The sequence below is a fragment of the Salvelinus sp. IW2-2015 genome, linkage group LG14, assembly GCF_002910315.2.
Source record: "Salvelinus sp. IW2-2015 linkage group LG14, ASM291031v2, whole genome shotgun sequence".
NCBI lineage: Eukaryota > Metazoa > Chordata > Actinopteri > Salmoniformes > Salmonidae > Salvelinus > Salvelinus sp. IW2-2015.
Genome location: NC_036854.1, coordinates 38385022 through 38411030, shown reverse-complemented (window position 1 = coordinate 38411030; position 26009 = coordinate 38385022). Strand labels below are relative to the sequence as shown.

Below are 26009 nucleotides of genomic sequence, written 5' to 3'. Positions count from 1 at the left end.
GTGTCCAACTCGTGAAAGCGCATCACAAAGAAATCCAGGAAAATCGCAATAAACTGCTATAAACTGCTATAAGTCGGTTTAAATTAACTACCTTATGAAGTTTTTAAGACAAAAAACAAATTAAATCAGAGCCGGAGATATAGAACTGCTAAACCGAAAGCTTTGGAAGAAGCCATGCCGATGTACTTCTTGCGTCAGGCGCCCGGTCGAAAAGGCCGGTACTTCCGTTCCAAGACGTTTTATACTCCCCCAGATGGTGCTATCCGCTCCATTCAAAGTCTCACCGCTTACTGACATCTAGGGGAAGGCGTATGCAGTGCATGTAGCCCCATAGCTTTTAAGGGAATTTATAAACCGACCCTGGAACAGAGACCTCAATTTCAGAAATCTCACTTCTTGACAGGAAGTGTGCTGTAGAAGGAGTTCTGTTTCACTCAGAGAAATAAGTTTTAGAAACTAGAGAGTGTTTTCTATCCAATAGTAATAATAATATGCATATTGTACGAGCAAGAATTGAGTACGAGGCAGTTTAATTTGGGAACGATAAATGTTCAAGTTGAAACAGCACCCCCTGTAGCACCAAGAGGTTATTAATCAATTTTAAATAAAGCGTGTAACACAACAAAATGTGGAATAAGTCAAGGGGTGTGAATACTTTCTGAAGGCGCTGTATGTATTCTAAAGTCTTATCCTATATAACTACTGCTGTACACACCTTTTCTATTCATATAATGTCCATACTCTTTATACACACCATCACAATCATATATATTTATATTCTGGACTTTGACATTGCTCATTAAGATATATCTTAATTTTTATTTTGGGGATTTGTGTGTTTTGTTGAATTACTGCACTGTTGGAGCTAGAAACATAAGCATTTCGCTGCACCAGCGAAAACATTTGCTAGATATGTGTACGCGACCAATAAAATGTAATTTGTTTGATACACACACACACACACACACACACAACTAATACACAGTCAATGTTTAATTTGTCCCACCAAAGCGCATATCCTGCTATGATATTAAAACACTTAAAGATGTCTAGCATAAACTCAGCAAAAGAAGAAACATCCCTTTTTCAGGACCCTGTCTTTCAAAGATCATTCGTAAAAATCTAAATAACTATACAGATCTTCATTGTAAAGGGTTTAAACACTGTTTCCCACGCATGGTTCAATGAACCATAAACAATTAATTAACATGCACCTGTGGAACGGTCATTAAGACACTAACAGCTTACAGATGGTAGGCAATTAAGGTCACAGTTATGAAAACTTAGGACACTAAAGAGGCCTTTCTACTGACTCTGAAAAATACCAAAAGAAAGATGCCCAGGGTCCCTGCTCATCTGCGTGAATGTGCCTTAGGCAAGGAGGCATGAGGACTGCAGAAGTGGCCAGGGCAATAAATTGCAATGTCCGTACTGTGAGGCGCCTAAGATAGCGCTACAGGGAAACAGGACGGACAGCTGATCATCCTCGCAGTGGCAGACCACGTGTAACGACACCTGCACAGGATCGGTACATCCGAACATCACACCTGCGGGACAGGTAGAGGATGGCAACAACTGTCCGAGTTACACCAGGAACGCACAATCCCGCCATTAGTGCTCAGACTGTCCGCATTAGACTGAGAGAGGCTGGACTGAGGGCTTGTAGGTCTGTTGTAAGGCAGGTCCTCACCAGACATCACTGACAACAACGTCACCTGTGGGCACAAACACACCGTCGCTGGACCAGACAGAATTGGCAAAAAGTGCTCTTCACTGACGAGTTGCGGTTTTGTCTCTCCAGGGGTGATGGTCGGATTCGCGTTGATRGTCGAAGTAATGAGCGTTACACCGAGGACTGTACTCTGGAGCAGGATCGATTTAGAGGTGGAGGGTCCGTCATGGTCGGGAGCGGTGTGTCACAGCATCATCGGACTGAGCTTGTTGTCATTGCAGGCAATCTCAACGCTGTGCGTTACAGGGAAGACATCCTCCTCCCTCATGTGGTACCCTTCCTGCAGGCTCATCCTGACATTTCCTGCAAGACAGGAATGTCAGTGTTCTGCCATGGCCAGCGAATAGCCCGGATCTCAAACCTGTTGGATCGCAGGGTGAGGGCTAGGGCCATTCCCCCCCAGAAATGTCAGGGGACTTGCAGGTGCCTTGGTGGAAGAGTGGGGTAACATCTCACAGCAAGAACTGGCAAATCTGGTGCAGTCCATGAGGAGGAGATGCACTGCAGTACTTAATGCAGCTGGTGGCCACACCAGATACTGACTGTTACTTTTGATTTTGACCCCCCCTTTGTTCAGGGACACATTATTCCATTTCTGTTAGTCACATGTCTGTGGATCTTGTTCAGTATATGTCTCAGTTGTTGAATCTTGTTATATTCCTACAAATATTTACACATGTCAAGTTTGCTGAAAATACATGCAGTTGACAGTGAGAGGATGTTTCTTTTTTGCTGAGTTTAGATTGGCTGTTGTTGTTGCTCAGGATTGTTTGATGTGAGCTTGAATACAGCAATTTGTTCCATCAATATATGTTTTATTTAAAAAGCACATGGAAGTGGGGGCATGCAATAGTTACATTGCTCCAAGGATGATTGAATGGAGATTTAATTTTGTCTGCTTTAGATCACTTCAGATATACATGGCTGTTTAGCTGCATTCATGTTAGACAATTTAACACGTTTAAACATATTTTACATTGTCAAAAACTGGTTTTACTGATGGAAGACACTTAATATGATTATTGTAACAGTATCTGTTTTCCATGATCTAGTTAACCCATAGAGTCTGAGGGTTATGAATGCCGTTTCTATTTCTTGTGTGATCTATGCATTTTGATTTAATGTATGTTTCATTCCACACTGTAAAACCAAGTGTTTAGGATCTGAACACATAACTAAACACTTTTCTATAACACCTTTTTAAACTCGTCAAGATATTTAGAATTTCAAGGAAAACGTGTCAGTGTTTAGATCGTAAACACCAGAATATGTTTATTCACTGTAACAATTTTTAAACACTTGGAGATGTTTATTCAGCACAAGGTGTTTAGGTTTTAAACACTAAATACTGGGGGTGTCGTTTTAACCCTGTAGTGTGTAAAGCTGTATTTGCATATTTCCCAGCATGCCTTTCGAGTGAACGTGATAGATTGTTAGTGATAGAAGGCCTTATGAAATGTATAATATGTGGTCATAAAGGGTTTACTTTTAATTAAAACGCATTCACGTAGGCAATCACTCGTTGAAGGTTTCAGGAATAGAAGTTATTGAATGCAACAACCATGTCTTAGTTATAGTCTGGTTATCCTCAACATTTTGGTCTGAAAATCCTTGCTCATGGGCCACATCAGACCTGCAAGTCACAATAACCTGGTTTGTGAAGTGATTAGTAACTACTATTAGAATCCAGCCAGAGGGAGGATATCCAACCATTTGAATATTTTATCACTCACAACCTGCACTCAGAATGACTGCTAAAAAGAAACACTTAACAAGAATACCTAAACCATCTAAACTGGTCAACCATTTCAGTAACGGGTGCAATAAGTCCAACCCCTTACAGATTGGATTAGTTTAGAAAAATTTAAGTTATTTATCTTTGTTTAGTATAAGATCAATTAATCAATCAATTAATCAACTCAACAAAAAGCATGCTGGGAAATATGATATTGAGGCCTCTCCCACGTCCGTTTCACTCTGAGTTAACGGAAATTAACTCAAGACAGTCGACTAACACCACGCGATTGAAATTATTTCTTCAATTAAATGTCCTGTTCAATTGTGCTAAAATCACATTTTATTGGTTGCATACACATACTGTATTTAGCAGATGTTATTGTGGGTGTAGCAAAATGCTTGTCTTCTTCGCTCCAACAGTGCAGTAATATTTAACAATGCACAACAATACACACATCTAAAAGTAACAGAATGGAATTGAGAAATGTAGAAAGTCTGGAGTATAAATATGTATATGTTTTTTCCCTCATCAATCTACACACAATACCCCATAATGACAAAACAAAAACAGGTTTTTAGAAATTGTTGCTAATTTATTAAATATAAAAAACTGAAATCTTACATTTACATAAGTATTCAGACCCTTTACTTAGTACTTTGTTGAAGCACCTTTGGCAGCAATTACAGCCTTGAGTCTTCTTGGGTATGATGCTAAAAGCTTGGCACACCTGTATTTGGAGAGTTTCTCCCATTCTTCTCTGCAGATCTCAAGCTCTGTCAGATTGGATGGGAAGTGTTGCTGCACAGCTATTTTCAGGTCTCTCCAGAGATGTTCGATCAGGTTTAAGTCCGGGCTCTGGCTGGGATACTCAAGGACATTCAGAGACTTGTCCCGAAGCCACTCCTGTGTTGTCTTGGCTGTGTGCTTAGGGTTGTTGTCCTTTTGGAAGGTGAACCTTCGCCCCAGTCTGAGGTCCTGAGTGCTCTGGAGAAGGTTTTCATCAAGGATCTCTCTGTACTTTGCTCCGTTCATCTTTGCCTCGATCCTGACTAGTCTCCCAGTCCCTGTCGCTGAAAAACATCCCCAAAGCATGATTCTCCCACCACCATGCTTCACCGTAGGGATGGTGTCAGGTTTCCTCCAGACGTGACGCTTGGCATTCAGGCCAAAGAGTTCAATCTTGGTTTCATCAGACCAGAGAATCTTGTTTCTCGTGGCCTGAGACTCTTTAGGTGCCTTTTGGCAAACTCCAAGTAGGCTGTCAGTCTGGCCACTTTACCATAAAGGTCTGATTGGTGGAGTGCTGCAGAGATGGTTGTCCTTCTGAAAGGTTCTCCCATCTCCACAGAGGAACTCTGGACCTCTGTCATAGTGACCATCGGGTTCTTGGTCACCTCCTCTAACGAAGGCTCTTCTCCACCGATTGCACAGTTTGGCCAGGCGGCCAGCCTAGGAAGAGTCTTGGGGGTTTTAAACATCTCCCATTTAAGAATGATGTGCTCTTGGGGACCTTTAATGCTGCAGAAATGTTTTGGTACCCTTCCCCAGATCTGTGCCTCGACACAATCCGGTCTCGGAGCTCTATGGACAATTCCTTTGACCTCATTAGGGTTGCACGTTTTGGGGAATATTCAGAGGTGGAAACTTTCCGTGGCAATTAACGGGAATATATGGGAATTAACAGAAAAAATGCAAATTAAAATGAATAGCATTTAAATGTAGATGTATTTTGCATTGGATATATTTACCATATCATATGGAGACAGAAACATAAACCTTTTACCTTATCATGAGTAGACATAATTGCAAATGATTAAATCCTTCCAATATAAATAAAAAAAACTATTTAATTACGAATTGAACTTTAATTAAATGAGTTGACTCTTCACATGGGATGATTTCACTGAGCAACAAAAGAAAGGGAATAATGAATGATTCCCAACGATCCATCTCATCTTCCAAAAACGTTTTCAACATACATCTGTAAAATTATAGTCTAGAAGCTAAAGCTTTGGTTGTCTTCCTCTCAGGCTTCCATGTCTTCTCCCTGGACCTCCTCAATGTCCACCTCTTGAACATCAGACTCTGAGGCCTCATCTTCACCGTCACTTTCCAACCTTGTTGAGGATGGCTCGTTGGCAGCCTCAAATTTGCCCCGATGGCCACCAATCTTTCAACCCTTTTATTGGTCAGCCTGTTGCGTGCTTTGGTGTGTGTGTTCCCAAACAAGGACCACCTGCACTGACCTCGTCTTTTGGATGATAGTGGAGTGAACAGGCCGTGGCTGGGGTGGCTGAGGTCCTTGATAATTTTCTTGGCCTTCCTGTGACACCGGGTGCTGTAGATGTTGTGGAGGGCAGGCAGTGTACCCCCAGTGATGCATTGGGCAGACTGCACCACCCTCTGGAGATCCCTGCAGTTGCGGACGTTTCAGTTGCCGTACCAGGCGGTGATATCGCCCAACATGATGCTCTCAATGGTAAAACGTTTGTGAGGGTCTTGGGGGCCAAGCAAAATMTCTTCAGCCTCCTGAGGTTGAAGAGGCGCTGTTGCACCTTCTTCACCATGCTGTCTGTGTGGGTGGACCATTTCAGATTGTCAGTCATGTGTACACGCCGAGGAACTTGAAGTTTTCCACCTTCTCCACTGCGGCCCCGTTGATGGGGAATGGGGGCATGCTCCCTCTGCTGTCTCCTGAAATCCACGATAAGCTCCCTCATTTTGTTGAAATTGAGGGAGAGGTTATTTTCCTGGCACTACTCCTCCAGGGCCCTTACCTCCTCCCTGTAGGCAGTCTCGTCGTTGTTGGTAATCAGGCCTACCACTGTTGTGCTGTCTGCAAACTTAATGATTGAGTTGGAGGTGTGCGTGGCCACGCTGTCATGGGTGAATAGGGAGTACAGACGTGGACTGAGCACGCACCCCTGTGGGGCCCCTGTGTTGAGGATCAGTGTAGTGGAGGTTTGTTGCCTACCTTCACCACCTGGGGACGGCCCATCAGGAAGTCTAAGACCCAGTTGCACAGGGCGAGGTTCAGACCCCCAAGCTTAATGATGAGCTTGGAGGGTTTAAAGCTGAGCTGTAGCCACTGAACAGAATTCTTACATAGGTATTCCTCTTGTCCAGATGGGATAGTGCAGTGCAATGGTGATTGCATCATCCGTGGATATTGGATATGATTCTTAACTAGCCTCTCAAAGCACTTCATAATGACAGAAGTGAGTGCTACGGGGCGATAGTCATTTAGTTTAATTTCCTTCGCATTTTTGGGTGCAGGAACAATGGTGGACATTTGAAGCAATTGGGGACAGGAGTAGGTATGGTGACAGACATTCCTAACACTGATCTGAATAAAAGGCATGTAAAAGTCACATCAATTTCTGATGACTAAATGCACTCTAAAGAGGACGATGGGAAAGTAATCACTAGTGTTTATATCGGAACACTTCGGAGATATAGGTGTTCTCCTGGTTAGAAACTGACTGGGAAAAAGATGACTATGTTTAATTTTGCATTATAAATGGCAGTGTTTAAGATGAGAACACTTTTAATGTTTTAAACACAGACATTTAGGTTATAAACGTGTCACATGTTTCATGGTTTTACAGTGCACTGTTCAGCATGCATTAGACTATGAGCTTTCACGCTATGATCAGATGGCAGGAGAGTAGAAAGCAGTGTGTAGGGAGGAGACCATCTCAGTTAATCCCCTTAGCTTCATTAAAACCAGATAGAATAGGATTAGAGAGCTGCATGTAAATGAACATAATTCCTGGAGAAATTGAAACAGCTCCGAGATAAATGTATCATCAGGGAGACACAAACATAATCAAAATAGAAATTAATTAAATTCCCTTTATGAAGAATCGCCTGTTTATTAGCCAGAATTACAACTGAACGACAATGTACCAATTGGTTGTACCAATAGTTCGGATTATCGTGTGTGTCTATGTTCTCTCTCTCTCTCTCTGTACATCCTTTTTCTTTATTTCTTTCTTACTTTCTTTCACTCTCTCTCTCTCTCTCTCCCTTTATCTTTCTCTCAAACACACACAAAGCTGAGAAGTCATTTCAGCCAGGCAAAGCTGCCCTCCTATTTTGCATTCAGCTGATTGTGATTCCTCCTCAAAGGACCCCCTACTGAGCGGAGCAGCACAATTTGATGAAATATTCAGGTTTCCTAAAAGCTAATAATGTAGGACATCAAAGATCAATGTGGGAGCCTTCATCTGCTACTGATCAGAGGGATGTAAGGCTGTCTGTGCGGTGGTGTCCTGGTCCTTAGGACTGTGTGTGGTGTCTCTGTGCGCGCGTGTGAGGTAGACCGACTTCTGACATGTGCCTTCATTAGGCCTAGCTGAGAGAGGAGAGAAGGACCCTTGCTCCCCTAACAAACAGGAATGCTATGAATACAACTACACAGGGACATGGCTTGCATATTAAATAAATAGGCCAACTTCTATTGTCACATTTAAGTGTATACCAGAATCTCAGCTTGTAGCAATATATACAGGGTAGTAATGCAGTAACTGCATAATAAGGTTGTACAAGCACAATAAGAACATGTAGCTGCATAATAAGGTTGTACAAACACAATAAGAACATGTAGCTGCATAATAAGGTTGTTACAAACACAATAAGAACATGTAGCTGCATAATAAGGTTGTACAAACACAAATAAGATATGTAGCTGCATAATAAGGTTGTACAAACACAATAAGAACATGTAGCTGCATAATAAGGTTGTACAAACACAATAAGAACATGTAGCTGCATAATAAGGTTGTACAAACACAATAAGAACATGTAGCTGCATAATAAGGTTGTACAAGCACAATAAGAACATGTAGCTGCATAATAAGGTTGTACAAACACAATAAGAACATGTAGCTGCATAATAAGGTTGTACAAACACAATAAGAACATGTAGCTGCATAATAAGGTTGTAAACACAATAAGAACATGTAGCTGCATAATAAGGTTGTACAAAACACATAAGAACATGTAGCTGCATAATAAGGTTGTACAAACACAATAAGAACATGTAGCTGCATAATAAGGTTGTACACAGCACAAGAAGAACATGTAGCTGCATAATAAGGTTGTACAAGCACAATAAGAACATGTAGCCGCATAATAAGGTTGTACAAAACAATAAGAAACATGTAGCTGCAATACGGTTGTACAAATACAATAAGAATATATAGCTGCATAATAAGGTTGTACAAACACAATAAGAATATGTAGCTGCAATATAAGGTTGTACAAATACAATAAGAATATGTAGCTGCATAATAAGGTTGTACAAACACAATAAGAACATGTAGCTGCATAATAAGGTTGTACAACACAATAAGAATATGTAGCTGCATAATAAGGTTGTACAAACACAATAAGAACATGTAGCTGCATAATAAGGTTGTACAAACACAATAAGAACATGTAGCTGCATAATAAGGTGTACAAACACAATAAGAACATGTAGCTGCATAATAAGGTTGTACAAGCACAATAAGAACATGTAGCTGCATAATAAGGTTGTACAAACACAATAAGAATATACTGTAGCTTGCATAATAAGGTTGTACAAACACAATAAGAACATGTAGCTGCATAATAAGGTTGTACAAACACAATAAGAACATGGCTAATTGCCAGTTACAGTATAGGCATATTCCATGGTTTCTGCTCAGCTAACCTCTTGCAATAAATGTAATCAAATTTTATACATGTGTTTAGCAGATGTAATTGCGGGTGTAGCGAAATGCTTGTGTTTCTAGCTCCAACAGTTCAGTAATATCTAACAAGTAATATCTAACAATTTCACAACAATACACACAAATCTAACAAATCTCAGTAAAGGAATGGGATTAAGAATATATAAATATTTGGACGAGCAATATAATGGCACAACACAGTATATTTATATTTCCTTAACAGTCGTGTCATTTACTCGTGTTCAGGCTATTACCGCTTGAACAACCTGGAACAAATACAATTGAGAAAGAATATAACCTCCTACATTTTGCCATTATTGATTTATATATCTGCTGTTGGTCAGTTGTACACTACAAATACATTCCATGATACTTATATTCGTTTTTTAATTTGACAATGGTACTGTAAACAGTTTGCTTAAGCAACTGTCCTTGTAGTCAGTTAGATTCTGGTCTCTCAATGTCAATGAACAATATAGAGACTGTTGTGTAGTGTACAACCAACAGCAGATATATAAGTCAATAATGGCAAAATGTAGGAGGTTATATTCTTTCTCAATTGTATTTGTTCCAGGTTGTTCCATCGGTAATAGCCTGAATACGAGTATATGACACGACTTTAATTGCTTGAGTTAACAAGGTTAGCTCCACTCCACCACCTTTAAGGTGAAGCAAATCAGAGCTGGTATATTCACCGCCTATCCCCATAAACCTTTCACCCAAAGGCTAGTGCCAGAGTATACATCTAGGCAATAACAGAAATATTGGAGTGGATATAAATTGTAAATCCTTAAATTATGTTTTTTCAGTGGGCTGAGTGACTTCATAGGGGTCYAGAGACCCCGCTCTTCAAAGAGCATATTTCCCCCAAAATGTCAGAGAGAATGAGGGAAGTGTAGGACTAATGGATTACGATACAATACATCCCAGCTTGTGAGAGAAGATAGATATCTCATCACCTGTATCGCTGCCTGGCGGTGATAACAGAAAGAGCGATGTTCAAGCTACATATTGTGTGGGCGGCAGATAGTCTAGCGGTTAGGAGCGTTGGGCCAGTAACCGAAAGGTTGCTGGTTCAAATCCCCCGAACCGATTTAGTTGAAAAATCTGTCTGCTAAATTAATAAAATGTTAAATGTGTGAGGGATATACAGCCAGGAAGCAGTTCTACAATGTTGATTCTTACTGAACTATACCTCATTGATTTGTAGAGGGTCCGCAATCCAAAAATATCTATATTTTTATGCTATTTAGTATTTATTAATTTATAGACAACACGAGCAAAAACAAATGTGTCAGCTTTTAGGCCACCGTCGGTGTGTATTTTAAGTGTGTATAATAAAACACATATAGTCCTCCAGTCGTTAATGGTGACACAGTGGCACACATGCAGTAGTGTCCTTATCTAGTAGTCCCTATGCCTTTAAAGGTTGATTCTCTCTAGTCTATGCCCACACTGAACAGAACACTGGCTCTTTTTCACTGGTTACTGGGGTTGTTCCGCATTCCACAAGAGAGTCCACCTGTTAGCTGTGTATATAGTGCCTTTCATTCATTCCATTCTAACCCCTTACTGGTAACCCTAGTAGCACACAGGAGTCCGGGCAAGGTAAACCACCTCCACATCCTCCCTAGAGCTCCTGTGTCCCCTGGGGTAGTGGGATAGAATGGAGGGAAGAGGGACAGAGGGTTTGTGTGGGTGTGCCCTTACAGAAAAACCACATGAATTTCATGTGATAACATGTGATCGCATGTAAAAGCAACATGTGATAACATGATCTCATGTGAAATAAACTCAGCAAAAAAAAGAAACGTCCCTTTTTCAGGACTTTCAGGACTTTTTTCAGGACAAATCCAAATAACTTCACAGATCTTCATTGTAAAGGGTTTAAACACTGTTTCCCATGCATGTTCAATGAACCATAAACAATTAATGAACATGCACCTGTGGAACGGTCGTTAAGACACTAACAGCTTACAGATGGTAGGCAATTAAGGTCGCAGTTATGAAAACTTAGGACACTAAAGAGGCCTTTCTACTGACTCTGAAAAACACCAAAAGAAAGATGCCCAGGGTCCCTGCTCATCTGCGTGAATGTGCCTTAGGCATGCTGCAAGGAGGCATGAGGACTGCCCATTTGGCATTAACGGCAGGCACTGCGACTCACCGAAGCATATCACAGCATACCTCAGCATACCGCAGGCATCATACTGCAGTATGATGCAACTTTTAAATGAGGAACCACTATGTGTATGTGGGTGTGTGTGGCACGGGGTCTCGTAAGGTCATTGTGAAGGTCAGAGTATGCCTCCGCATACACTTGAATTGCAGAGATGCTGTATATTCACATTATACACTCCCAATACACATCACACACACGCATGCACACACACACACACTTTCTCTGATCAGTGTAAAGGGAAAAACTGTCGGTCATGGGAGGAGTAGAGGGCAATATCATGCGGTGTCCCTACGCTGAAGGATGGCTGTCGTTGCCTTAAATGAAAGAGTGTGACTCTGAATGTGTGTATGTACTGCCGCCCATCGCTCATCTCCTTCCCTTTGATTTGCTCTTATTGTACTCCTTTCCTCTGCCTCTGCCTGCTAGTGTACGGCTGTACTGGGCGATGAGTGATGAACTAGCCAGTGAGCACTATGCTGTGGATGCAGCCCGGGCCTTGTTGAATAGCTATATGAATTTCAATTGCAGTTCAAGAAAACACKGAGAACTTGGGTGGACTTTGAACGACCCTTGTCAATGCCCCATCGTCGGGAGATGATGGGTATTTCTTTACTTGATTTCTTTCATTGTTGGAAACCTGGAAATCAAGGCTGAAACATTGGAGAAATTGAGAAATGTCCCTATTCAGGTTTCTCATTTTCAAACAATGACAGAATAGAATGAAATTTGTATCATTTAAGAATAGGGCATATCTTTATTTAATTTTTTTCTCACGATATTGAGACCATATTTGTTTTTGCTGCCATTTTTCAATTGATTAAATTCCTATATCCATCCCCGTGGGGCATATTTGGATGGTATTTGAAAGGCCTTCTCAGCCGTGTGGTCATAACCATTATCTTGTCAAACGACTCTTTAAGATGAAAATCGTTGTCTTGTCTTTAGCTCTGTATTGCATTAAAACCCACTCTCTTTATATTTAAATGTTTCATTTTCCATCTGGGTGTTATTGCCTCACTCCCATTTCACCCTCTGGTATGTAGGCACTTAGGAAACTTAAAACAAAACATTTGCACATTTAAAAACACACACTTCATGCCACACTCCCTCTGCAATCATTCTTAGATCTGTAATGACATTCTTGCAAAGTGTGGGAGCTAGAAAAATATCCTAATTTTAAAGTTAAGCAACGTAAAAAGGGAACTGTTCTGATGGCTGCAGGGGCAGTATTGAGTAGCTTGGATGAAAGGTGCCCATAGTTAACTGCCTGCTCCTCAGTCCCAGTTGGTAATATATGCATATTATTATTCGTATTGGATAGAAAACATTCAGGAGTTTCTAAAACTGTTTGAATTATGTCTGTGAGTATAACAGAACTCATATGGCAGGCAAAAACCTGAGAGAAAATCCAAACAGAAAGTGGAAATTCTGAGGTTGGTCGATTTTCAACCAAAGACCCTATTGAATACACAGTGGGATATGGATGAGTTTGCACTTCCTACGGCTTCCACTAGATGTCAACAGTCTGTAGAACCTTGTCTGATGCGTCTACTGTGAAGTGGGGCCAAAGGAGACAGGATTTAGTCAGGTCTYRCATGACCTGYCCATGCTCTGACCATGCGCGTTCACATGAGAGGGAGCTCTGTTCCATRGCWCATCTGAAGTCAATGTAATTCTKRGGTTGGAACGTTACTGAAGATTTATGTTAAAAACATTCTAAAGATTGATTCAATACATCGTTTGACATGTTTCTACTGACTGTTACGGAACTTTTTGACATTTCGTCTGCTTTTACTGAACGCGCTTCCTGACTTTGGATTTGTTTACCAAACACGCTAACAAAAATAGCTATTTGGACATAAATGATTGACATTACCCAACAAAACAAAAATTTATTGTGGGAGTCCTGGGAGTGCATTCCGACGAAGACCAGCAAAGGTAAGTGAAGATTTATAATGCTTTTTATGAGTTTTGTTGACTGCACAATTTGGTGGGTAACTGTATGGCTTCCTTTTGTGGCTGAACGCTGTTCTCAGATTATTGAATATTGTGCTTTTGCCCTAAAGCTTTTTGAAATCTGACACAGCGGTTGCATTAAGAACAAGTGTATCCTTAATTCTATATAAAACATGTATCTTTCATCAACGTTTATGATGAGTATTTATGTTATTTGACGTGGCTCTCTGCAATTTCTCAGGATATTTTGGAGGCATTTCTGAACATGGCGCCAAAGTAAACTGAGGTTTTTGGATATAAATATGAACTTTATTGAACAAAACATACACTGCTCAAAAAAATAAAGGGAACACGTAAACAACACAATGTAACTCCAAGTCAATCACACTTCTGTGAAATCAAACTGTCCACTTAGGAAGCAACACTGGCCAGGCTACCTCTGGCGAGCACATGGAGGGCTGTGCGGCCCCACAATGAAATGCCACCCCACACCATGACTGACCCACCGCCAAACCGGTCATGCTGGAGGATGTTGCAGGCAGCAGAACATTCTCCACGGCGTCTCCAACTCTGTCACATGTGCTCAGTGTGAACCTGCTTTCATCTGTGAAGAGCACAGGGCGCCAGTGGCGAATTTGCCAATCTTGGTGTTCTCTGGCAAATGCCAAACGTCCTGCACGGTGTTGGGCTGTAAGCACAACCCCCACCTGTGGACGTCGGGCCCTCATACCACCCTCATGGAGTCTGTTTCTGACCGTTTGAGCAGACACATGCACATTTGTGGCCTGCTGGAGGTCATTTTGCAGGGCTCTGGCAGTGCTCTCCTTGCACAAAGGCGGAGGTAGCGGTCCTGCTGCTGGGTTGTTGCCCTCCTACGGCCCCTCACATCTCCTGATGTACTGGCCTGTCTCCTGGTAGCGCCTCCATGCTCTGGATACTACGCTGACAGACACAGCAAACCTTCTTGCCACAGCTCGCATTGATGTGCCATCCTGGATGAGCTGCACTACCTGAGCCACTTGTGTGGGTTGTAGACTCCGTCTCATGCTACCACTAGAGTGAAAGCACCGCCAGCATTCAAAAGTGACCAAAACATCAGCCAGAAGCATAGGAACTGAGAAGTGGTCTGTGGTCACCACCTGCAGAACCAATCCTTTATTGGGGGTGTCTTGCTAATTGCCTATAATTTCCACCTTTTGTCTATTTCATTTGCACAACAGCATGTGAAATTTATTGTCAATCAGTGTTGCTTCCTAAGTGGACAGTTTGATTTCACAGAAGTGTGATTGACTTGGAGTTACATTGTGTTGTTTAAGTGTTCCCTTTATTTTTTTGAGCAGTGTATATGTATTGTGTAACATGAAGTCCTATGAGTGTCATTTGATGAAGATCATCAAAGGTTAGTGATTCATTTTCTCTTTCTGCTTTTTGTGACTCCTGTCTTTGGCTGGAAAAATGACTGTTTTTCTGTGATTTTGCGGTGACCTAACATAATCGTTTYTGGTGCTTTCGCTGTAAAGCCTATTTGAAYTCGGACACTTTGGTGGGAWTAACAACAATATTACCTTTAAAATGGAATAAGATACATGTATGTTTGAGGAATTTTAATTCTGAGATTTCTGTTGTTTGAATTTGGCGCCCTGCACTTTCACTGGCTGTTGTCTTTTCATCCCGTTAACGGGATTGCAGCTATAAGAAGTTTTTAAAGACTATATATATTTTTTGAAAATGTACAATTTTCTTCATGCTGTGCTCCACTGCCATGCCATGGTTCTGTCCTACGCACAGGGCACTATCATCACTAAGGAATCACAATCATCCACAGGAGGCTGCTGAGGGGAGGACGGCTCATAATAATGTCTGGAACGTTGCGAATGGAATGGCGTCAAACACATGGAAACTATGTACGATGTATTTGATATCATTCCACTCCAGCCATTATCAGAAGCTCGTCCTCCCCAATAATGTGCCATTAACCTCCTGTGCTATAATCACTAAGGAATTATCATGGTCCACACACATCCTCACAGTTGTAAAGAGGGCACATCTGCACCTCTTCCCCATCAGGAGGCTGAAAAGATTTGGCATGGGCCCTCAGATCCTCAAAATGTTCTACATTGTTCTATTGACTGGCTGCATCATCACTTGGTACAGCAACTGCAAGGCATCCGACCACAAGGCGCTACAGAGGGTGGTGAGTACGGCCCAGTACATCACTAGGGCCGAACTCCCTGCCATGCTGGACCACTACGCCAGGCGGGGTCAGAGGAATGCCCAAAAAATTGTCAAAGACTCCAGCCACCCAAGCAATATCAGTGCACCAAGTCTGGAACCAACAGGACCCTCAACAGCTTCTATCCCCAAGCCATAAGACTGCGAAACAAGACTGCTAAATAGCTAATTAAATGGCTACATGGACTACCTGCATTTACCCATTTTTGCACTAACTCTCTTGCACTGACTTTATGCACACACACTGAACCAATGTTCCCTCAATTTTTGGGGGGCACTGAGCAAATTGGGGTCTTTTGAGTGGAAATTTTGTGAGAATTTTGTCTGACTTCCGGCGCATGTTTACAATGAACACTGAGGCTGTACCCTTACAGTTTTAGACAGTAGCCAATAGGCTATTGTGGCTATTTGATCATAATGTAGGCCTACCAACAAAACCAATGGAGCGAATCCCAGAACATTTTCACATGGAAATAGCTTTTGATTTCTATAGTATAGCCTGCAGTAGCCTATATGTGGTGTTCAATGCAGGCCTATTGCATGAAACTTTGAAAAACGTTTTTACATTATGAAGGGTTTGACATGAATTCATGATTTTTTAACTTGGTCTGTAACAGTCACCTATTTTATGAGTAAAATAGGTGACTGTACATTGCATTGTGTTGTATGATGCAATAAATCACTTTACAAAATAAAAGTTATTATTATTACCATACAGAGAATTAGACAATGTAGGCTAAACCTCTGCCTATTTGTTTATTTGCATATTCAAGCCTGTCTCAAAATACAACACTGCCCCTTTAATTAAGACTAAAGCTTTTTACCTGACTGGCTTTTCAGACATCTTGAAATATAGCCTACAGGTGTTGTGCTCTTGTAGGAAGCAGAAACTCCACATTTCTGACCTATACTTATCTATAACTAGGTTAATAACTCGCTAACTAGTAAAGAATATCAACAAATGTGCACATGCTCGGCTCTGCGCTCTGATCTGATCTGGAAGGGAAAAAACGCGTTCACTCGCGGGTGATTGAAATACCGCTCGTGGGCTACCCCTGGAAATATTGCGCTGTGGCTCTGGCTTTGCCAAAAACAAAATCACAGACTCAATCTTGCAAAGTTAGATTTGTTTTGGTTTGTTGCATTGAAACAGGGTTATTTAATGTTGATTTGATCACAGGAAAAACGTTGAATAATATAGTGCAAACTAATTGGGCGAACTCAGTGAAGTTCAATCTCTTGCATTTCTGTGCAGTCCTGGAGTAGGTGCGCGGCTGCGCACGCGCGCAGTTTAGAGGGAACATTGCGCTGGACTCTACCCACACACTCACACATACTTACACTGACATCCCAACACACACATACACACCCACTAAATACGCCCACACACATAGCACACATGCATACTGATTACACACACACTCACCACACACTGCTGCTACTGTCTATCTATCCTGTTGACTAGTCCCTTTACCCCTACCTATACAGTATGTACATAGCTACCTAAATTACCTCCATGCTACTGTTACTTGTTATTCATTTTTCACTGTGTATTTTTTCCTCATGTCACTATTTCTATTTAATTTGACTTTTTTTTTATCTTAAACTCTGCATTGTTGGAAAGGACCTGTAAGTAAGCATTTCACTGTTAGTCTACACCTGTTGTTTACAAAGCATGTGACAAATACAATTTCATTCCTACTGTCTCTCCCTGCCTGTGATCTGACCTAGGGTCTGGAGTCAGTAGCCTGCCCACTGTGTTGAGTGGCTGTAGCTCACATAAAGCTGATCAGGTGTCAGGGCTATTGGGCTAATTGTGGGATTATTACTGACCACATAGTCTGTGTAGTGTGGAGRTCACATCATCAAATCACTTACTGCTCTCTGCTGTCCTCTGCAGTTGGCAACTATTATCATCATTGGAGTCTAAATGATATTAAGAGTATTTTCCTTCACATCATGAGGAAAGAAATGTGTCGAAGATAGTGTGTTGGTGAAGTCAGTGAGAGAAGCAAGATTTGACATATTTGATTTTGTTGAATGGTGACTTGCTTGATGATTGTGTGACTTGGTTGATTTAGTGTTTCTGTTTTATTCTCACAAACACAAAGCATTACTGGGGCGGCAGGTAGCCTAGCGGTTATAGCGTTGGGCCAATAACCGAAAGGTTGCTAGATCAAATCCCTGAGATGTCAAGGTAAAAATCTGTAAAAAATTATTATTGTGTTTAATTTGGATAATGAATGTACTTTTTAAATTGTTTATTTTAATTGTAGATTTGAATATTAACTATATTTTTCTCATTCCCCCACCACCACTCCCCCACCCCCGATAAAAAGCTAGACATTTAATTGCATGAACACTTTGACAGTTAAAGCAATTAAGGTGACAGGTGAGTGTGTTAAAAGCAGGATGTTCATTATAACCCCATACCTSTCTGTCCTGACAGCTCCTTAAATGCCTGCTGCTCCCACCCCTACCACGGCTCCACCGTGGCTCCTTTCATTTAATTTAACTCCCAGTTTCCACCATTTAGGGGGGGAAATGTGTCAATGGAACCCACGTCGGTCTGCCATTCTGTGTCAGGAAGTGCAAACAATGCCCTAAGCTTCCCAGTTCTTTGCATTCAGGTCAGCGGAATATGACTGCTGTTTCTTTCACTGAACGATTAATGGGGTTGAATTGTAGATATCCTGGTGAATTACATTACCTTGAAAACACAAGGTTTTCCACGTGATCTGTTTGCACACATGTCTGTTGTTTATTTTGATTGGGCGATGTTTGTAGATTTGGGAAAACGTCAGTTGTTTAACGATATAATGATAGTTATTGCTGACTAATAATAGGAAGGACGAATGTAATTTTTTTTTAACATGATGGCATAATTCTCCCCTTCTCACTCCCTCTCTTCTCTCTCTCTCCATTCACCACATTTCCTGCCACTCTTGATGGAGGTGACAGAACAGAAGTGGGGGGTGAAGAGCAGGCCTACATTCCTCCCTCCCTCCCTGTGTTATGCATTGTGGGGGTATTGTGTACAGCTGTTGTATATCCCCTGGCTGATCTGAGGCAGACCTCAGCAGGACAGCATTGACAGCTGTGACGGCTCGGCTGGTAACCGCTGGTACCCTGTGTGCGTGGCGTAACCTCACCTCACCTGGGTCTGGTTCTGATATGTGCTGAGAGAGAGACAGAGCGAGAGAGAGAGAATATGGGCTGCAGGTCTAGTTTCCTTGTGTCCAGAGCCAGTCATAACTACAGCAGCTAATAACAATAATTATGTACACAGCATATGTTAATATCTACTATACTAATGTTATACTGATACTTGTACTGAACTGTAAAGAAGGCAGTGTTACTATAACTGCTGTCCATGGTGCTGATAGTGTGGCCATGAATATGGTTATGAGCCTCCGATTATCTTGTGTTTTTTCAAATGGTTTTATCGAGTACTTTAAACCATGGTTTTCTAAGGATATAGGCAGTGCCTACAGGCAGTTGCAATATGTCAGATTTCACATAATATTACCAGGAGCTGCAGTTCGGTTCTGTGTAGTCTGTCAAAGGCTTCTATTGTCCACCTAATTGTCAGTTGACATTTCTCTTCCTGATTGTTATAGACATCAAATCAGTGGTGTGATAAGACTGGAAGGTATTATTTTCCGTATTACCTCCTCATCATGAATATGAATGCAAACGACTAATTTCACAAAGATAACGGTGAACAGCTCTGTGTGTAGTGACAAAATAATTCTTTGAGGGAAAAGCAATCATTTAAATTGCAAACCCCTTAGAGGTGTGTGGGGCTTTATTGAATTGCACATTTCTGTTGCTAGCTAATAATAATAGAAACAATGAATTAGGAGATTAGCTACCTGGCGCATATTGACGATTCATAATGTGCAGGAATCCACTCATCATACAGAGCATTCAAAGCACTGATTATTAGGAGAAGAACAAGGAAAGAAACAACACAAAGCTAATCAGCCCACGTTTTAAGAGGGGGGGCGAGTGAGAGGGAGAGATTGGTCTATGTTGTATTAAAACTGTGTAGTGACTGTGTTCTAGAGAGTGTAACGCAGGTGCTGCCTGCTGTACCTCCTAGATAGAGGAGAGAGAAAAAGTCCTCCTTAGAGAAGCTGTGTGGTGTGTAGCTCTGTGTGCCCCCGTGTATTGCTGTGACCTAGAGCGATTCTTGAACAAATAAGATTGCCTTTGTGTGTGCATTATTTTCTGTTGACATTTGCTAAGCGCTAGCCAGGGCTGCTGCTGGCCGGGGGAGATAGATAGAGGAGGGTCTATAATGTGTCTGTATCGGCCCAGGCTCTTTAATGTTAGAGAGAGAGAGAGAGAGGGGAACTTTTTCTTCACACCAACAATAATCTTTCGGAGATGCGAGACCGTGTACTGAAGGTGCCCTCCCTCCCACAGATTTTCATTTATGTATCTGTTAGATCTCATCTTTATTAATGCCTCGATGCAATTTCACCTGGAGTGAAAACACAAAAGCTATAATGTATATTTTTACAGGAAATGTATGCTATATTAATATTTGAGAGGGTTGCACATTCAAATAGGTCAGAAATGTGAGTATTATTTATTCTGCATTGTTTTGACGTGTGTGTATGTTTGTCGATGCCAAACCCACCACTGGTGTGCGTGACCAAAGATTTCTATTTTCATGTCATCTGACCATAGCACCGCCTGGAGTTTGATAAACGCCATTGGCACTTGGTTTGGAACCCGTGCTATCAAAATAGAGCTCMTTGGCCACGCAGACCAGGGGTGGGTTTGGTGTTGAAAAACAGAAGCATATTTATGAAAGTACCTAATTATGGTGGTGGATCTTTTTTTGTTATGGGGCTATTTTGCTTCCACTGGTCTTGGGGCCATTGTCAAGGTCAATGGCATCATGAACATTACCAAGTACCAGAACATTTTATCCAAAAACCTGGTTACCGCTGCCAGGAGAATGGCACTTGGCTGCAAGTGGCTCTTCCAGCAAGACAATKACCCCAAGATCCACAAAGAAATTGTTAATTGTCCACAAAATCTACATCTGGACTTGAACCCCATTTGAAAACATGGTTTGAATTGAATCTGTATMGAGGAATGGTCAAAGATCCCTCACAATGTGTTATTCAATCTCCTATAATATAGAAAAAGGCTCTGTGTCGTTATCCTCACAAGGGTAAGGTTCTTGAGTATTGAAAACAGGGGTGGCAATCATTTTTACCCCTATCTTTTCTCATTGAATTGTTTTACTTGTCACACACAATCTCTTTCTCTGAGTAATTGTATTGGTATAAATTAACACAATTCACACACAAAAATGCATACAATACAGCTCAGTATTTGTATTATTTATTATATACGGTCTTTTTTGCTCATCTTTATCAAGGGTGCCAATAARTATGGACCCCACTGTATATATTTTTGTGTGGATGCGTGCCTCTGTGTGTGTGTGTGGCTCTTCCTCTCTCCGATATCCCTCAGTAGCCCGTCCTCCAGTATTAATCATTGACCTTCAGATTACAACATGATTCAAGCTAATTTCTCCAGAGCCTTTCAGCTCTTTGCATTTCGTGTATGTATGTCCTTCCCTCTGCCCCATTCGGRCCCATTCATTGTGCTCCGTCTCCAGGTATTCTTTGAGCTGAGATACACTGCTGCAATATCCATTATGCTATGGGCTAAAGCATCATTTATTGTCAAATGAAAAAAATGGGTCAACAGTGATGTCAGCTGATGATCAACCACCCAGGTTTAATAAAACATCTTGCTGTGGTGTGAGTGTATGTGTGCATTGCATGTGTGTGTGCACGTTGCGAGTGTGCATGCACGAGTGTGTGTGTGTGTGTTCAGGGCCGTGGCGGCCGTCTACCTGGCTACAGCCCCTCTATAATTGCCCTGCTGTCAGGGTGATAAGTGGTATTAATGGCGGACTGGTGCACTCTGCTCTGCACTGAGCTCAGGGAATTGCAAGTTGGGATTATTATAGGTGTCTAGCTGGAGTGGAGAGGGGGGGGTCTGTCTCTTCTCTCTCTCTGTTCTTCATCTCACTCTTTTTTTCTCTTTTCTGATTTTGATTTTTCTTTTTTCTCTTTCTCCCATTCTTCTTTCTCATTTTTTTCCTTTATATCTTTCTCTCACTGTTATTATTATTATTATTATAGTTTCAACCACTCTGTTTTCAACCTCTCTTTCTTTCTCACTGTCTCCCTGCCTAATTATCTTGAGAAAAAAATGGAAGACTTCTTTCATTACTCACACATTTAACAGCTCACTAACATCAACTTTTTTCTCATCCTGTTTTGTAGGTGCCTGAAATGTGCAGATGCCCCATGTCAGAAAAGTTGCCCTACCAACCTGGACATCAAGTCATTCATTACCAGTATTGCCAACAAGGTAAACGTTAGCTTCCTTTCAATTCTAAATGACACAAATGATTAATATGAAAGCTTTGATATGCCAAATTGTTAATCAATTTATTAGTGTCTTATCATTACTATTTTTACTAAAACATCTGTAATATCACTTAGAAAATCTAAATATAACGCAAAAGACTGTGATTGGTATTTGATTGGTTGAGATATGGGCTTGGGATAATCGATCCCCGAGCCCAGTAACAGCCAGCTGTATTCAGAGAGAGAGAGAGCCCCAGACCTGAGCTCAGAGAGGAACAGCTCTAATTGATGTCTTCTGCCAGGGTAAAAGCAGTACATGGTATAAATATAGCCATATATGTTGCCTCCATCCATATGATCAAGGCCAGGCACACAGCCTCACACTGGCATGCCGAATTGCTATTTAATGATGCTCTGTAAACAAACCTGCATAATATATGCTGTGTCTGATAAGAATAGGTGTTTACAGTGAAGTTATAGGACGTTGTGAATGGGATAAACCTTATAAAAKAGATCAAATCAGTCATTTCAGTGTCCTTGTAGATGAAAGTGGTGAAATAAACAGTTAGGCTACCTCAGTGTTGTTATAGAGGGAAACAAATATGAAAGGGTTTTTAATCTAGGACTCCTCCTGTCATTTCATTATCTAATGTATACCTTAGACAAGCTAATATTATATGTGTGGGCAACATTATTTGCATGGCATAATAGGTGCATACTACTATTTTTACATTTCTGTTATTGTTTCTTGTTGGAAAACCCAAACGACCGGAGGGATTTGAACCAATATTGTCTCCTTGCCAATAGCTACTTTTTCTTCTATGACTGTTAATTTTCAATGGTAGGGAACTTTATAGGGAAATTGAGGCTTTTACATTTGACTTAAGCAGGAAACTCATTATCATTCAGATATGGAATATTTTATTGATATAATATTTGACAAATAAAGGTGATTATTAGGTTTACACAGAGCAGGAAGCTTAAATCTTGAATATTTACTGCAATACAACAGTGTCCTCGATTTTGATTGGCTCCACATTTCCCTAATAAAATTACTTCATAATGGAGTTATGCTCTCTTTAATGAAATGTATTGTAGGGTTTCCTATATTATCCTTGCCAGTGAAAATTAAATAAATGATATAGTGTTATAGAACTGTTAGGAATTCTATCAAGTCTGTTGCCATTCTAAATGAGAATTATTCTGTTATTTAGTTTTTAAAATACTATTATTCTTCAGTTTCTATATAACCTACAATATACAGTACCAGTCAAAAGTTTGGACACACCTACTCATTCAAGGGTTTTTATTTATTTTTACTATTACTTTCTACAATGTAGAATAATAGTGAACATATCAAAACTATTAAATAACACATATGGAATCATGTAGTAACCAAAAAAAGTGTTAAACAAGTCAAAATATATTTTAGATTTAGGATTTTTCAAAGTAGCCACCCTTTGCCTTGATGACAGCTTTGCACACTCTTGGCATTCTCTCAACTAGCTTCACCTGGAATGCTTTTTTAAGTCTTGAAGTAGTTCTCCCATATGCTGAGCACTTGTTGGCTGCTTTTCCATCACTCTACGGTCCAACTCATCCCAAACCATCTCAATTCGGTTGAGGACAGGTGACTATAGTGGCCAGGTAATCTGACACAGCACTCCATCACTCTCCTTCTTGGTCAAATAGCCCTTACACAGCCTGGAGGTGTGTTGGGTCATTGTCTTGAAAAGCAAATGATAGTCCCACTAAGTGCAAACCAGATGGGATGGTGTATCGCTGCAGAATGCTGTGGWAGCCATGCTGGTTAAGTGTCTACTTACCACCACAAACCGATGATGGAGCTAAGATTGCACTCAACGAGCTGTATAAAGCCATAAGCAAACAAGAAAATGCTAATCTAGAAGTGGCGCTCCTAGTGGCCGGGGACTTTAATGCATGCAAACTTAAATCCGTTTTACCCCATTAAAACTCTAGACCACCTTTACACCACACACAGAGACGCTCCCGAGTGGTGCAGCGGTCTAAGGCACTGCATTTCAATGCAAGAGGCGTCACTACAGTCCCTGGTTCGAATCCAGGCTGAATCACATCTGGCCGTGATTGGGAGTCCCATAGGGCGGCGCACAATTGGCCCAGCATCGTCTGGGTTTGGCTGGGGTAGGCRGTCATTGTAAATAAGAATTTGTTCTTTACTGACTTGTCTAGTTAAATAAAGGTTAAAATTAAAATTAAAATACAAAGCTCTCCCTAACCCTCGATTTGGCAAATCTGACCATAATTCTATCCTCCTGATTCCTGCTTACAAGCAGAAACTAAAGCAGAAATTACCAGTGACTCGCTCAATACGGAAGTGCTCAGATAACGCGGACGCTTCGCTACAGGACTGTTTTGCTTGCGCAGACCAGAATAATAGTTCCGGGATTCATCCAATGGCATTGAGGAGTATACCACCTCAGTCACCGACTTTATCAATAAGTGCATCGACGATGTGGTCTCCACAGTGACCGTACATACATATCCCAACCAAAAGCCATGGATTACAGGCAACGTCCGCACCGAGCTAAAGGCTAGAGCGGGACACTAATCTGGACTCTTATACAAACCATCAAACAAACAAAGCGTCAATACAGGATTAAGATTGAATTGTACTACACTGGCTCTGACGCTCGTCTGATGTGGCAGGGCTTGCAAACTATTACGGACTAGAAAGGGAAACCCAGCCGCGAGCTGCCCAGTGACGCGAGCCTACCAGACGACCTAAATGCCTTTTTATGCTCGCTTCTAGGCAAGCAAAACTGAAGCATGCATGAGAGCACCAGCTGTTCCGAACGACTGTGTGATAAGTCGATAGTCGATGTGAGCAAGACCTTTAACTTCTCTGGCATATGTGGTACGCTAACGTCCCACTTGGCCAAAAGCCAGAAAAAAATGCAGCGCGCCAAATTCAAATATATTACTATGAAAATCAATCTTTCATGAAATCACACATAAAAGACACCAAATTAAAGCTACACATGTTGTGAATCCAGCCAACATGTCTGATTTCAAAAAGGATTTACTGCGAAAGCACACAAAACGATTATGTTAGGTCAGTACATAGCCACAGAAAAACACAGCCATTTTCCCAGCCAAAGATAGGAGTCACAAAAAGCAGAAATAGAGATAAAATTAATCACTAACCTTTGATGATCTTCATCAGATGACACTCATAGGACTTCATGTTACACAATACATGTATGGTTTGTTCGGTAAAGTTCATATTTATATCCCAAAATTTGAGTTTAGGCGGGACGCTACTGTCTCACTTGGCAAAAAGCCAGAGAAAATGCAGAGCGCCAAATTCAAATTAATTACTATAAAAATTACTATAAAAATCAAACTTTCATTAAATCACACATGAAAGATACCAAATTAAAGCTACACTGGTTGTGAATCCAGCCAACATGTCAGAATTCAAATAGGCTTTTCGGCGAAAGCAAATGATGCTATTATCTGAGTTAGCACCATTGTAAACAAAGAGAGATACGCATATTTCAACCCTGCAGGCACGACACAAAACACAGAAATAAAAATATAATTCATGCCTTACCTTTGACGAGCTTCTGTTGTTGGCACTCCAATATGTCCCATAAACATCACAAATGGTCCTTTTTGTTCGATTAATTCCGTCGATATATATCCAAAATGTCCATTTATTTGGTGCGTTTGATCCAGAAAAACACCGGTTCCAACTCGTGAAACATGACTACAAAATATCTCAAAAGTTACCGGTAAACTTTGCCAAAACATTTCAAACTACTTTTGTAATACAACTTTAGGTATTTTTTAACGTAAATAATCGATACAATTGAAGACGGGATGATCTGTGTTCAATACAGGATTAAAACAATCTGTAGCATGCTTTCTGGTCATGCGCCTCTATCTAACAGGACACTTCAAGTGACCCTGATTCAAAATGGCTGTACTTCTTCATTCCACAAAGGAAAAACCCTCAACTAATTTCTGAAGACTGTTGACATCCAGTTGAAGCGGTAGGAAC

The 26009-nt window shown here is 41.0% G+C and overlaps 1 protein-coding gene across 1 annotated transcript in view; it reads left to right on the top strand.

Moving 5' to 3' along the window:
* dpyda.1 (dihydropyrimidine dehydrogenase a, tandem duplicate 1) overlaps positions 1 to 26009 on the top strand; it is a 200903-nt gene that overhangs the window by 30696 nt on the left and 144198 nt on the right. The window contains exon 4 of the mRNA XM_024000164.2: positions 21878 to 21965. Within this exon, the coding sequence (XP_023855932.1) occupies positions 21878 to 21965 (88 nt within the window). The remainder of the gene's footprint in view (positions 1 to 21877; positions 21966 to 26009) is intronic.